Genomic DNA, 14781 nt, shown 5'->3' with positions numbered 1-14781 from the left:
GTCTCTCTGTCTATCCACTATTCCCCAGTTCTTCACAGCTTCTGTGACCAAGCTTACTTCCGGTCCATTGACTAATTTAATTTGATGTTGAAAACATTGAATGTAAGTTATTGTTTACAGTGCAATTCTCCCCTCTGCAGAGTTTGTCTCACTGTGAATTGATCACTGATGATGGTATCCGCCACCTTGGGAATGGGGCCTGTGCTCATGACCGATTGGAAGTGATTGAGTTGGACAACTGCCCACTGATCACAGATGCCTCACTTGAATACCTAAAGAACTGTCACAGTCTGGAAAGGATAGAGCTGTATGACTGTCAACAGATAACACGTGCTGGGATCAAGAGACTCCGAGTGAGTGCGCTCTACTCTTTAAGGCATTTAACTTGTACTAATTCCTATATTACATTCTGGGTGCTGTCCATTTTTACAGTCCTGAACCAATCTACAATTGTTACTTAAACTGCAGTTGTTGTAGCTCCAGATTATATTAAATTAATTGATTTTTTTTTCTTTTCTGTGCACTGCAAATACCTGTGTGGTTGTGAGCCATGTAAATGAAAGGGATAGGTCAAAATGGTGAGAGATGTGTTTAGAAGAATGTGAGAGGATCTCATTGAATCTATTGATTACTGAAATGACTAGATAGACTAGACTTGGAAAGGATGTTTCTTATATCGGGTGGTTCTTGGACCAGAAGAATACGGGACCATTCTCCTCATCTTTTAGAACAGCCATGATAAAATGGTGGAGAAGACTCAGTGAGCCGAATGAGCAAATTGTGCTCCTGTGGCTTGCAGTGTTATTACATGTCATTTGATTAGAAGTAAAGGTATTTTCACAGCAAGGCATTTGATAAAGTACCCATGCAAGGCTTATTGAAAAAGTAAGAAGGCATGGGATTCAAGGGGACATTGCTTTGTGGATCCAGAATTGGCTTGCTCACAGAAGACAAAAAATGATTGTAGACAGGTCATATTCTGCACGGAGGTCAGGGACTGATGGTGTGCCTCAGAGATCTGTTCTGGGACCCTTTCTCTTCGAGATTTTTATAAATGACCTGGATAAGGAAGTGGAGGGATGGAGGGAAGTAAATTTGCTGATGACACAAAGGTTGGAGGTGTTGTGGATAGCGTGGAGGGCTGTCAGAGGTTACAGCGGGACATTGATAGGATGCAAAACTGGGCTGAGAAGTGGCAGATGGAGTTCAACCCAGATAAGTGTGAGGTGGTTCATTTTGGTAGGTCAAATATGAGGCAGAATATAGTATGAATGGTAAGACTCTTGTCGGTGTGAAGGATCAGAGGGATCTTGGGGTCTGAGTCCATAGGACACTCAAAGCTGCTGCGCAGGCTGACTCTGTGATTAAGAAGGCATACGGTGCATTAGCCTTTATCAATCGTGGGACTGAGTTTCGAAGTCGAGAGGTAATGTTGCAGCTATATAGGACCCTGGCCAGACCCCACTTGGAGTACTGTACTCAGTTCTGGTCACCTCACTACAGGAAGGATGTGGAAACTATAGAAAGAGTGCAGAGGAGAATTATAAGGATGTTGCCTGGATTGGGGAGCTTGCCTTATCTGAATAGGTTGAATGAAATTGGGCTTTTCTCCTTGGAGTGACTGAGGATGAGAAGTGACCTGATCAAGGTGTTTAAGATGATAAGAAGCATTGATCATGTAGATAGTCAGAGGCTTTTTCCCAGGCCTGAAATGGCTAACTTGAGAGGACGCATTTAAAGGTGCTTGGAGTAGGTACGGAGGAGATGTCAGGTAAGTTTTTTACGCAGAGGATGGTAAGTGCATGGAATGGGCTGCTGGCAACGGTGTTGGAGGTAGATACAACATAGTCTTTTAAGAGACTGCTTACAGGTGTATGGAGCTTAGAAAAACAGGGCTATGGGTAACCCTAGGTTTTTTCTAAAGTAAGTACATGTTCGGCACAGCATTGTGGGCCGAAGGGCCTGTATTGTGCTGTAGGTTTTCAATGTTCTGTGCTTCTAAATAGAAGTAAACATTGCCTATTAATGCCGGATGGTGCACTAATCTTCAGCAAGGCAAGGAAGAGGGTATTAGACTGTATATTAATTAAATGGAGTTGTTAAAATACATTAGGACCGATAAGTCCCCAGGGTGTGAAGGAATATTCCCCAGGCTGCTCCATGAGGCGAGGGAAGAGATTGCTGAGCCTCTGGCTAGGATCTTTATGTCCTTGTCGTCCACTGGAATGGTACCGAAGGATTGGAGGGAGGCGAATGTTGTCCCCTTGTTCAAAAAAGGTAGTAGGGATAGTCCGGGTAACTATAGACCAGTGAGCCTTACGTCTGTGGTGGGAAAGCTGTTGGAAAAGATTCTTAGAGATAGGATCTATGGGTATTTAGAGAATCATGGTCTGATCAGGGACAGTCATCATGGCTTTCTGAAGGGCAGATCGTGTCTTACAAGCCTGATAGAGTTCTTTGAGGAGGTGACTAGGCATATAGATGAGGGTAGTGCAGTGGATGTGATCTATATGGACTTTAGTAAGGCATTTGACAAGGTTCCACACGGTAGGCTTATTCAGAAAGTCAGAAGGCATGGGATCCAGGGAAGTTTGACCAGGTGGATTCAGAATTTGCTTGCCTGCAGAAGGCAGAGGGTTGTGGTGGAGGGAGTACATTCAGATTGGAGGATTGTGACTAGTGGTGTCCCACAAGGATCTGTTCTGGGACCTCTACTTTTCATGATTTTTATTAATGACCTGGATGTTGGGGTAGAAGGGTGTGTTGGCAAGTTTACAGTCGACACAAAGGTTAGTGGTGTTGTAGATAGTGTAGAGGATTGTCAAAGATTGCAGAGAGACATCGATAGGATGCAGAAGTGGGCTGAGAAGTGGCAGATGGAGTTCAACCCGGAGAAGTGTGAGATGGTACACTTTGCAAGGACAAACTCCAAGGCAGAGTACAAAGTAAATGGCAGGATACTTGGTAGTGTGGCGGAACAGAGGGATCTGGGGGTACATGTCCACAGATCCCTGAAAGTTGCCTCACAGGTAGATAGGGTAGTTAAGAAAGCTTCTGGGGTGTTAGCTTTCATAAGTCGAGGGATAGAGTTTAAGAGTTGCGATGTAATGTGCAGCTCTATAAAACTCTGGTTAGGCCATACTTGGAGTTTTTATTCAGAGAGTGGTTGGTGCGTGGAATGCACTGCCTGAGTCAGTGGTGGAGGCAGATACATTAGTAAAGTTTAAGAGACTACTGGACAGGTATGTGGAGGAATTTATGTTGGGGGCTTATATGGGAGGCAGGGTTGGAGGGTTGGCACAATATTGTGGGCCGAAGGTCCTGTACTGTGCTGTACTATTCTATGTTCTGTGTTGTACGTTAAAAGCTTGCATTTATGTAGGGCATTTAGCAATGCAAATTGTCGTATTGTAATTAGTTTACTATTGTCACGTATGCTGAGACACAGTGAAAACATTGTCTTGCATTCTGTTCATACAGATCAAATCATTACACAGTGCATTGAAGTAGAATAAGGGAAAACAATAAGAATGCATAAAAAAGTGTAAGTTACAGAGAAAGTACAGTGTCATTTAATGATAAACCACAAGATCATAAGAAGTTGGACTATGAGATCAAGAGTCCAACTTTTTGTCCTAGAGAATTGTCTAGTGGTCTTATAACAGCAAGGTAGAAACACTCTCTAGAACGTATCGGTAACACCTTTGAAACTGAGTTTTAAGGGAATCAGGACTGGTTAGAATGGAGTGTAAGGAATTTCTTAAAGGGGATATAGAATTACAAAATCAAGAATAATTGCTGCAGTAGTTCATTCAGTCGATTGAGATTGCTTTACCATTGAATAGTATTGTGCTGTTCCTTGAACTCATTATCATATTTCTATGCTCACCCTGTACCCCTATATCTATTTTGTGCCTAGAGCTCTATCACAATCTTAAATATATATTTAGGCCCTATGACTCAGGCTGAATGGTAGAGAGTTCCAGTCACCACCCTCTTGAGTGAAGGAAATTTGTTTCAGTTAAGTCTTGAAAAGATACCTTGTATCCTGAGACTATTTTCTCTGCCTCATGTACCAGAAGAATTCCTGCATTCAGCCTGTTAGAACTCTTCTCACTTTTCTCAACTTTATTGAAATCAGCCCTGCTTGACCCATCTTTTCCTCCTCTGATTTAGATTCAGATTTAGAGATATAACACAATAGCGGGCCCTTACAGTTCAATGACTCTGCATTCCCCAGTTGCACCCATGTGACCAATTACCTTACTAACTTGTATGCCCTTGGAATATGGGAGAAAACTGGAGCACCCAAGGAAAACCACGTGGTCACAGGGGAAACATATGAACTCCTTACAGAGGGTAGCAGGATTGAACCTGGGTTGCTGATGCTATAAGAGAGTTATGCTAGCTGTTACATTACTGCCACCCCTTACAGCAGAATAAGGCATACAAACATGTGATATTAGAAACAGTAAAGTCGATAATACTGCCATTCCCTGGATTAGTCTGGTGAATCTTTACTGTACTCACTGTATGGCAAGCCTTCCTTGTTTGAAGACCAAAACAGCACACAATGCTTCGGATGTAATCTCATGACAGCTTTGTATAAGTATGGTAAGATATTCTTGCTCCCATATTGGAAGTTTCTTGTATAGTAAGCTGACCTAGGTGGGCAGGTGTATGTAGTTGAATTCAGGCCTTAGAATTCTTAATTAACAGAAAGGAGAAAGAATAATGGTGTGATTGGACCAAAGTGCTAAGGAAATCCACAAGAGTTAGAGAGGGTGAGTTAAGGTAAGTGATTTACTTACCTACAGGGAAGATAGGAGAAAGGTAGGTAAGAGTTGTTGTGATTGGAGATTTTAATTTCCCAAATATCGATTGGTATCTCCCTACAGCAAGGGGTTTAGATGGGGTGGAATTTGTTAGGTGTGTTCTGGAAGGTTACTTGTCACAATATGTAGATAAGCCTACAAGAGGAGAGACTGTACTTGATTTGGTATTGGGAAATTAACCTGGTCAGATGTCAGATCTCTCACTGGGAGAGCATATTGGAGATAGTGATCATAATTCTATCTCCTTTCCAGTAGCATCGTAGAGAGATAGGAACAGACAAGTTAGAAAAGTGCTTAATTGGAGTAAGGGGAATTATGAGGCTATCAGGATGGAACTTGGAAGCTTAAATTGGGAGCAGATGTTCTCAGGGAAAGGTACAGAAGAAATGTGGCAAATATTCGGGGATATTTGTGTGGGGTTCTGCATAGGTATATTCCAATGAGACAGGAAAGTTATGGTAGGGTACAGGAACCGTGGTGTACAAAGGCTGTAATAAGTCTAGTCAAGAAGAAGAGAAAAGCTTACAAAAGGTTCAGAGAGCTAGGTAATGTTAGAGATCTAGAAGATTCTAAGGCCAACAGGAAGGAGCAAAGAAGAAAATTAGGAGAACCAAAAGGGGCCATGAGAAGGCCTTGGCGGGCAGGATTAAGAAAACCCCAAGGCATTCTACAAGTACGTGAAGAGCAAGAGGATAAAGACTTGACAGAATAGGGCCTATCAAGTGGGAAACTGTGTATGGAACTGGAGGAAATAGTAGAGGTACGTAATGAATACTTTACTTCAGTATTCACTATAAAAAATGATCTTGGTGATTGTAGTGATGACTTGCAGCAGACTGAAAAGCTTGAGTATGTAGATATTAAGAAAGGGGATGTGCTGGAGCTTTTGGAAAGCGTCAAGTTAGATAAATCACCAGGACCAGATGAGATGTACCCCAGGCTACTATGGGAGTTGAGGGAGGAGATTCCTGAGCCTCTGGCAATGATCTTTGAATCATCAATGGGGATGGGAGAGGTTCCGGAGGATTGGAGGGTTGCAGATGTTGTTCCCTTATTCAAGAAAGGGAGTAGAGATAGCCCAGGAGATTAACAGATCAATGAGTCTTACTTCAGTGGTTGGTAAGTTGATGGAGAAGATCCTGAGGGGCAGGATTTATGAACATTTGGAGAGGTATAAAATGATTAAGAATAGCCAGCATGGCTTTGTCAAGGGCAGGTCGTGCCTTACCCCCCTGATTGAATTTTTTGAGGATGTGACTAAACACATTGGTGAAGGCAGAGCAGTAGATGTAGCGTATATGGATTTCAGCAAGGTATTTGTTAAGGTACCCCAAGCAAGGCTTATTGAGAAAGTAAAGAGGCATTGGATCCAAGGGGACATTGCTTTGTGGAACCAGAAATGACTTGCCCACAGAAGGCAAAGAGTTGTTGTAGACAGGTCATATTCTGCATGGAGGTCGGTCACCAGTGGTGTGCCTCAGAGATCTGTTCTGGGATCCTTACTCTTCGTGATTTTTATAAATGACCTGGATGAGGAAGTGGAGGGATGGGTTAGTCAGTTGCTGATGACACAAAGGTTGGAAGTGTTGTGGATAGTGTGGAGGGTTGTCAGAGGTTACAGCGGGACATTGATAGGGCTGAGAAGTGGAAGATTGAGTTCAACCCAGATAAGTGTGAAGTGGTTCATTTTGGTAGGTCAAATATGGTGGCAGAATATAGTATTAATGGAAAGACTCTTGGCAGTGTGGAGGATCAGAGGGATCTTGTGGTCCAAGTTCATAGGACACTCAAAACAGCTGTGCAGGTTGACTCTGTGGTTAAGAAGGCTTTCATCAATCGTGGAATTGAATTTAGGAGTCAAGAGGTAATATTGCAGCTATATAGGACCCTGGTCAGACCCCACTTGGAGTATTGTGCTCAGTTCTGGTCACCTCACTACGGGAAGAATGTGGAAACCATAGAAAGGGTGCAGAGGAGACTTACAAGGATGTTGCCTGGATTGGGGAGCATGCCTTATGAGAATAAGTTGAGTGAACTCAGCCTATTCTCCTTGGAGCGACAGAGGATGAGAGGTGACCTGATAGAGGTATATAAGATGATGAGAGGTATTGATCGTGTGGATAGTCAGAGGCTTTTTCCCAGGGCTGAAATGGTTGCCACAAGAGGACACAGGTTTAAAGTACTGGGGAGTAGGTACAGAGGAAATGCCAGGGCTACGTTTTTTACTCAGAGAGTGGTGGGTGCGTGGAATGGGCTGCCGGCAACAGTGGTGGAGGTGGATACAATAAGGTCTTTTAAGAGGCTTTTGGATAGGTATATGGAGCTTAGAAAAATAGAGGGCTATGGGCAACCCGAGGTGATTTTTGAGGTAGGGACAATTTCAGCACAGCCTTGTGTGGCGAAGGGCCTGTATTGTGTTGTAGGTTTTCTATGTTTCTATACCAATGTGCATGAAAGAATCTAGAGAAAAATTACATGGACGTTGCTCGGTCTTACAGACCTGTGTTCCAGGAAAAGGTTGAATAGGTCACGGCTTTATTCTCTGAGGTGAATAAAAATGAGTAGAGATCTCCATTAAGGATAAACAGAGAGTGGGAGGTGGACAGTTTTTAAATGCATCTATTTTAATGCTAGGAGCATCGTAAGAAAGGTGGATGAGCTTAGACTATGGATTGATACCTGGAAGTATGATGTTGTAGCTATTAGTGAAATGTGGTTGCAGGAGGGGTGTGATTGGCAACTAAATATCCCAGGATTTCATTGCTTCTGGTGTGATAGAATAGGAAGGGCAAGAGGGAGAGTTGTTGCATTGCTTGTCAGAGAAAATATAACAGTGGTGCTCTGACAGGATAGATTAGTGGACTCGTCTAGGGAGGCTATTTGGGTGGAACTGAGGAATAGGAAAGGTGTTGTTACGCCTATAGGGGTGTATTATAGACCACCTAATGGGGACCGAGAACTGGAGGAGCAAATTTGTAAGGGGATAGCAGATATTTGTAGTAAGCTCAAGATTGTGATTGTGGGAGATTTTAATTTTCCACACATAGACTGGGAAGCCCATACTGTAAAAGGGCTGGATGGTTTGGAGTTTGTAAAGTGTGTGCAGGATAGTTTTTTGCAGCAATACATAGGGGTACCAACTAGAGAAGGGGCAGTGTTGGATCTCCTGTTAGGCAATGAGATAGGTCAGGTGACAGAGGTATGTGTTGGGGAGCACTTCGGGTCCAGTGATTACAATGCTATTCGTTTTAGTGTAATTATGGAGAAAGATAGGTCTGTACCCAGGGATGAGATTTTTGATTGGAGAAAGGCTAACTTTGAGGAGATGCGAAAGGATTTAGAAGGAGTGGATTGGGACAATTTGTTTTATGGGAAGAATGTAATAGAGAAATGGAGGTTCTTTAAAGGTGAAATTTTGAGGGTACAGGATCTTTATGTTCCTGTTAGGTTGAAAGGAAAGGTTAAAAGTTTGAGAGAGCTGTAGTTTTCAAGGGATATTGGAAACTTGGTTCGGAAAAAGAGAGGGGTCTTCAATAAATATAGGCAGCTTGGAGTTAATGAGGTGCTCAAGGAATATAAAGAATGTAAAAAGAATCTTAAGAAAGCAATTAGAAAAGCTAAAAGAAGATACGAGGCTGCTTTGGCAAGTAAAGTGAAAATAAATCCAAAAGGTTTCTATAGTTATGTTAATAACAAAAAGATAGTGAGGGATAAAACTGGTCCCTTAGAGAATCAGAGTGGACAGCTATGTGTGGAGACAAAAGAGATGGGGGAGATTTTGAACAATTTCTTTTCTTCAGTATTCCCTAAGGAGAAGGATATTGAATTGTGTAAGATAAGGGAAACAAGAAGGGTAGTTATGGAAAGTATGACGATTAAAGAAGAGGAAGTACTGGCGCTTTTAAGGAATATAAATGTGGATAAGTCTCCGGGTTCAGACAAGATATTCCCTAGGATCTTGAGGGAAGTTAGTGTGGAAATAGCAGGGGCACTGACAGAAGTATTTCAAATGTCATTAGGAACAGGGATGGTGCCAGAGGATTGGCATATTGCTGATGTGGTTCCATTGTTTAAAAAGAGTTCTAAGAGTAAACCTAGCAATTATCGGCTTGTGAGTTTGATGTCAGTGGTGGGTAAATTGATGGAAAGTATTCTTAGAGATGGTATATATAATTATCTGGATAGACAAGGTTTGATTAGGAACAGTCAACGTGGATTTGTGCGTGGAAGGTCATGTTTGATTAATCTTGTTGAATTTTTTGATGAGGTTGCTAAGAAAGTTGAGGAGGGTGAAGTGGTGGATGTTGTCTATATGAACTTCAGTAAGGCCTTTTCAAGGTTCCGCACAGAAGGTTAGTTAGGAAAGTTCAATCATTAGGCATTAATATCAAAGTAGTAAAATGGATTCAGCAGTGGCTAGATGGGAGACGCCAGAGAGTAGTGGTGGATAACTGTGTGTCAGATTGGAGGACGGTGTGTAGTGGTGTGCCTCAGGGATCTGTACTGGGTCCAGCGTTGTTTGTCAAATATATTAATGATCTGGATGATGGGGTGGTAAATTGGATTAGTAACTATGAAGATGATACTAAGATAGGTGGTGTTGTGGATAATGAAGTAGGTTTTCAAAACTTGCAGAGAGATTTGGGCCAATTAGAAGAGTGGGCTGAAAGATGGCAGATGGAGTTTAATGCTGAAGAATGTGAGGTGCTACATTTTGGTAGGACTAATCAAAATAGGACATACATGGTAAATGGTAGGACATTGAAGAATGCAGTAGAACAGAGGGATCTAGGAATAATGGTGCATAGTTCCCTGAAGGTGGAATCTCATATGGATAGGGTGGTGAAGAAAGCTTTTGGTATGCTGGCCTTTATAAATCAGAGCATTGAGTACAGGAGTTGGGATGTAATGTTGAAATTTTATAAGGCTTTGGTGAGGCCAAATTTGGAGTGTTGTGTACAGTTCTGGTCACCGAATTATAGGAAAGACGTCAATAAAATTGAGAGAGTATAGAGGAGATTTACTAAAATGTTGCCTGGGTTTCATCTCCTAAGTTACAGAGAAAGGTTGAACAAGTTAGGTATTTTTTCTTTGGAGCGTAGAAGGTTGAGGGGGGCCTTGATAGAGGTGTTTAAAATTATGAGGGGGATAGATAGAGTTGACGTGGATAGACTTTTTCCATTGAGAATGGGGGAGATTCAAACAAGAGGACATGAGTTGAGAGTTAAAGGACAGAAGTTTAGGGGTAACATGAGGGGGAAATTCTTTACTCAGAGAGTGGTAGCTGTGTGGAACGAGCTTCCAGCAGAAGTGGTTGAGGCAGGTTCGATGTTGTTGTTTAAAGTTAAATTGTATAGATATATGGACAGGAAAGGAATGGAGGGTTATGGGCTGAGTGCAGGTGGGTGGGACTAGGTGAGAGTAAGTGTTCGGCACAGACTAGAAAGGCCGAGATGGCCTGTTTCCATGTGGTGATTGTTATATGGTTATATCTTGAGGTACTTACTGTACAGATAGAGGATTTTTTCTTTCAGATTGAGAGAGACTAGAACTAGAAGTCTTAAGTTTGGAGAGAAAGGAGAAATATTTAAGGAACCCTGAGGGGAAACTTCATCACTCGGAGAGTAGTGCACGTGTGGAAGAGGATGCAGTGGAAATGGTATATGCGGATTCATTTCTAACATTAAAGAGAAATTTGGATAGGCACATGGGTAGGAAGGGTAAGCATATAATAAGGAGATCAAAAATCTGGCTGAGTGATGCTACAGCAACAACCTCTTACTCATTGTTAGCAAGTCCAAGGAACTGATTGTTGACTTCAGGAGAAGGAAACTAGAGGACTATGAGCTCTTTTAAAATATTGCCTCCATCTTCCACAGTTCAGCAATGGGTTTTGTGATTTAAACCCACAATCTCACATTCTGTTACACAAAAGATTATGGAAGAGGTTCTGAGCTCAGTTATTCAGCAAAGAAGTTTAGCTACCTTACTGCTAGTTAAGTTTTAACAACGATTATGGTGTGTAAATGAATCAGAATGATACATTTTATCATATGAAAGTTGGTTTTTGCAGGAACAATACAGTGCAATATGTACAATATACTATAGATGTTAATAAGAGCATAAATTTTAAATAATATAAAAAAGGGAAAAAAGAGTGAGGTAGTGTTCATAAACAAAAGAGATTCTGCAGCTGTTGGAAATCCCAAGTAATGCACACAAAATGCTGGAGGAACTCAGTAGGTCAGTGCCAATCGGTTCACTGTCCATTCAGAAATTTGATGGCAGAAATTCAAGGCACTGTTCCTAGAATGATGAATGATTGTCTCAGACTCCTGCAGCTCCAATCTGATGGTAGCAATGAGAACAGAATGTGCATGCTGCATCTTTATTAACCAGTGACTTTGAATGTTACAGAATATGTGTGGGAAAGCTTTGTCTGATTTAAGCACTGTTTTTGATCTGTCCCTTTCTTTTTGAATTGCAGACACACTTACCCAACATTAAAGTTCATGCCTACTTTGCTCCAGTGACACCTCCTGCATCAGTAAGCGGTGGTCGCCAGCGTTTCTGCAAATGCTGTATCGTCCTATGACATCTGTTGTACTAAGATCTATTTAAATCGCATTGAAATGGAGGTATCATCAGTGATGAATCCTGGTGCGTTGTACAGTAAGAGCTGTCCAATCACTGTGGCTATGGCCGATCACATGGTTACCAGGCAGCACCTGTGATACCATGTCCATGGGTGCAGATAGGTATTAGTTCTGTCATTGTATGATTCAATTCAGATTTTCCCAAGAACATGGTTAATTAATTTTTTTGGATTTAAGAAAAATTAATTTCCATTTCAAATCTTTGCATACCACTTCTGAAAGGTGCCTTGCAATCCAGCAGCACACAAGTACTTTGAGGAATAACCACATTAACTTTTCCCACTAATTTTCTACATGGAAAAGGAAGAAAATTATAACATGGAATTGTGGGTATATCGTCCTGTGAAAGTTTTGCACAAGAATTTATTCTTGGTCAAAACCACAACATATCGGTCAATCCTTTCATGGAAAAGAGGCTGTCAGATAGTATTTTAGGCTATGCAGCTCACAATTTCTACTACCTTGCACAACTATCCTGTGCTACTGTCCAGCATTGCAGCATTGTTCCCAAAATGGCAAGCTGATTTATTTTCCTCTTGAAATTTTTTGAATATTTTGTTTCTTGTGAAATGCTTGGGTCAGTTGTCTCTCCACCTGAACACATAGAGTGTGGTTCCTTGCGGTAATGAATGCCTTCAGTACCATACTCTATTGTCCACTGTTGCTGTGTGAGTTTGACAATGTGATGACATTACTGCTTTGAGTGTGATTAGGACTGGGATGGGTGCAGTACAATATGGTGCATTCTGTCACAGTTCCATCTTCAGTTGTCACAGTTAGATCGAATTGATGGGTAGAAATGAATCCAAGTTGGAATTCCCTTCAGTGAATGTTTAACTGAAGCTATTTGTATAACGCTTGGCTAGCATTGATAGACTTTGTACTGATGGGGAATTATACTTTATTGGATAAACTTGCTTGAACCATTGGAGAACTTAGGAGTTTTTTCTTTGCTTGTTTACAAAATTGCGTGGATATTTTTTAAGTCTTGTTAACTTATTGTGCATTACAGTCAGTTGCTGATGCATCTTAACCTTGTGTGTTTTGCTGTGTCATTTCTTCACTTGGTTCACAGTATCAAAAGTGATCAGTAATTTCTGCGGTTCAAAATAATTCAGATGTGAAATTGTAGCATTTTTCTCATCTGCCTGCCTCATGCTCTGTAATCCAGTAAACAGTCCCTATCTTGTTTCAGATAAAACTCTACAAACTTACCAATGTATACAAGTTCTGTTCTCAGATCTAAAACAAGCCAGATGTTGAAGGTTTGGAAATAAATGTTAAATATTAAAATGTGAAAATTGTAAGTGTATCCCTTTTATTTTGAATGTTTAAAATTTTTAATTTCAGAGGTGGAAGAAGTGAGGATGAAAGCAAGTTTTGTCATTTTATCCATGTATTCATGCTTTATATTTTAAACTGAGCTTGTGGGAACTTGCTTGTTCAGAGATTAGTTTTGAATTTGTAATATATTAATCTCGAAAATATTCAGTGATAAGTGAATTTTTAATTTTTAACATTTTTTTTTGAAGTTTGATCTCTTACCAGAAATATTTAAGCCTGCAGGGATCATTTTGAGATGAGGTTATAGAAGGAAATGAGATTTACACTGGTCTTTGGAGATTTAATTGTTGGAGCATTCTCTCTATTTTAGGCTTTCTAATTATATCAGGTTGCTCTGTAATCATTGTCATTTTATTCAAGTTCCTCTGAATGCAAAGGCACACATCTCTCTTCAGTGTCCTGAAGAAGAGTCTTGGCTCAAATCATCAACAGTTTGTTCATTTCCATGGTTGCAGCCTGATCTGCTGAGATCCTCCAGCATTTTGTATGTATTGTTTTGGATTTCCAGCATCTGCAGAATTTTTCTTGTTAAAGAGTGGTAATCTGTCCAGTCACATGCTGAGTTTGCGCTTTGTAGAGGGTGCATATTGGATTCTTCTTCAAGAATTAAGTTCCATTGAAACCAATGAAATAAAATTAGAAACTAAATACAATGCAGAGCCCCACTTAAAACTGTGCGACTGGTGCTTGCAGTTTATGAAGAATCTCTCTCCCATTATCTGTACATTAGGGAACGAGACATGCCGTGGAATATGAGAAAGTTATTGAACACAGTCCCTCTTTCTTAAAAATATGCAAATCAAATACACAAAAAGATAATAACTAAGTACAGGTTTCCCCCTCCATTTGAAGGTAGAACGTTCCAATGAAACGGTTCATAAGCCGGAATGTCGTAAAGCGAAGAAGCAATTACCTTTTATTTATATGGGAAAATATTGTGAGCGTTCGCAGACCCAAAAATAACCTACCAAATCATGCCAAATTACACATAAAACCTACAATAACAGTAACATAGAGTAAAAGCAGGAATGATATGATGAATACACAGCCTATATAAATTAGAAATAATTTTCCACGATCATTGCCTGAACTGTTCTCCGTAGCAGAAATCTCACGCAAGCGCCATTGGCAAAAACACCGCGCAAGCGCTCTCGGCAGAAAATCTCACGCAAGCACTATTGGCGAAAACGCTCTCTCCAGTAACCTTTAAGCTATGAAGCTGCCAAATCATACCAAATAACACATAAAAATATACAGCCGATATAAAGTAGAAATAATGTATGTACAGGATAGTATCGCTTACTGGAATTGGGACAGCTTGCCAAGCACACTGATGATAGTGTGTTAGGCCGAGTCGTTGGTGCTTGATGGTGCAGTGGCCCCCACCCTCCAGGCAGCGACCCGATACTTATCCGCAAAGCATGCAGCGGTAGCCGGGAGGCACCCAGCACATCTTTAAGAAAAAAGCTGAAATAAACAAGCTAATTGATTAGATGCCGCCGGCGTGTAATTGTCAGCCCAGATCAGAGGTGATTGCCAATTGCATCGCCTCTGATCTGGGCCGACACTTACGTGTCGGCGGCACCTAATTAATTAGCTTGTTTATTTCGGCTTTTTTTCTTAAAGATGTGCTGGGTGCCTCCCGGCTACCGTTGCATTCTCTGCAAATCGGTATCTGGCCGCGGCCTGAAGGTTGGGGTGGTGGGGCACTGGGGTGTCATCTCGTCGTCTGTTTCCATTAGGGCAGGCAGCTCATCATCTTCTATCTCTGCCCGCCTCGATGTCAAAGGTCAAGGTTCGTCATCTGCTGTGGCTGATGTGGAAGGCTTGCTTGACTGCTGAGCCTCGTGCATTTTTGTATCATACAGTTCTTTGTAAGCACTCAAACCATCCTGCAAATATCCCCAAACCAACGTACCCTTTCAAAATTAAAGTCGTACTTTATC

General features: G+C 41.3%; 1 protein-coding gene across 1 annotated transcript in view; it reads left to right on the top strand.

Moving 5' to 3' along the window:
- The window catches only part of LOC134341435 (F-box/LRR-repeat protein 20), a 243019-nt gene extending 231589 nt beyond the window's left edge, over positions 1–11430 (top strand). Inside the window, exons 13-14 of the mRNA XM_063039288.1 lie at positions 141–353; positions 11323–11430. Of these exons, the coding sequence (XP_062895358.1) occupies positions 141–353; positions 11323–11430 (321 nt within the window). The remainder of the gene's footprint in view (positions 1–140; positions 354–11322) is intronic.
- The last annotated feature ends 3351 nt before the right edge of the window (positions 11431–14781 follow it).

Source organism: Mobula hypostoma (assembly GCF_963921235.1).
Source record: "Mobula hypostoma chromosome Y unlocalized genomic scaffold, sMobHyp1.1 SUPER_Y_unloc_4, whole genome shotgun sequence".
Lineage (NCBI taxonomy): Eukaryota > Metazoa > Chordata > Chondrichthyes > Myliobatiformes > Myliobatidae > Mobula > Mobula hypostoma.
The sequence above is the reverse complement of the archived record's forward strand: the minus strand, read 5'-3'. Positions and strand labels throughout refer to the sequence as shown.